A 497-nucleotide genomic window follows, 5' to 3' on the forward strand; every position below is an offset into this window, starting at 1 on the left:
GAGAGCTGCCGACCCCTCCCCACTCCTCCGCAGTCTTGGTGCGCTACCTGCGGGAAGACAACAAGCTGCATTCGGTCAACCTGCAGCACGCGCACGTGGCGGACGGGCAAAGCCACTCCATCATCGTGCGCCTGAGCGGGCTGCGCGGGGACATGCTGAGCGTGGAGCTCTACGTCGACTGCAAGCAGGTGGACTCCAGCGTGGGGCTGCCCGAGCTGTCGGAGATCCCCCTGGCAGAGGTGGAGTCCATCGAGGTGCGCACGGGGCAGAAGGCCTACCAGAGGATGCAGGTGAGTGCCGAGACCCCCTCCCTGGGGGGCCGAGACCCTCCCCGCGCCCTCGAGGATGCCCCCCACGGCTGACTGCATCTCCCCTTGTACATCAGGGGTTCGTGGAGTCGATGAAGCTGATCCTGGGAGGGTCCATGAGCCGCGTCGGGGCCCTGAGCGAGTGCCCTTTCCAAGGAGATGAGTCCATTCACAGCGCAGGTAATGGCA

The 497-nt window shown here is 65.8% G+C and overlaps 1 protein-coding gene across 1 annotated transcript in view; it reads left to right on the top strand.

The window, feature by feature from the left end:
* LOC104166396 (thrombospondin-3-like) overlaps window positions 1–497 on the top strand; it is a gene marked incomplete at both ends in the record, with an annotated part of 3,442 nt that overhangs the window by 342 nt on the left and 2,603 nt on the right. The window contains 2 exons of the mRNA XM_009706296.1: window positions 32–290; window positions 386–488. Of these exons, the coding sequence (XP_009704598.1) occupies window positions 32–290; window positions 386–488 (362 nt within the window). The remainder of the gene's footprint in view (window positions 1–31; window positions 291–385; window positions 489–497) is intronic.

The sequence above is a fragment of the Cariama cristata genome, unplaced genomic scaffold, assembly GCF_000690535.1.
Source record: "Cariama cristata isolate BGI_N322 unplaced genomic scaffold, ASM69053v1 scaffold37108, whole genome shotgun sequence".
NCBI classification, from domain to species: Eukaryota; Metazoa; Chordata; class Aves; order Cariamiformes; family Cariamidae; genus Cariama; species Cariama cristata.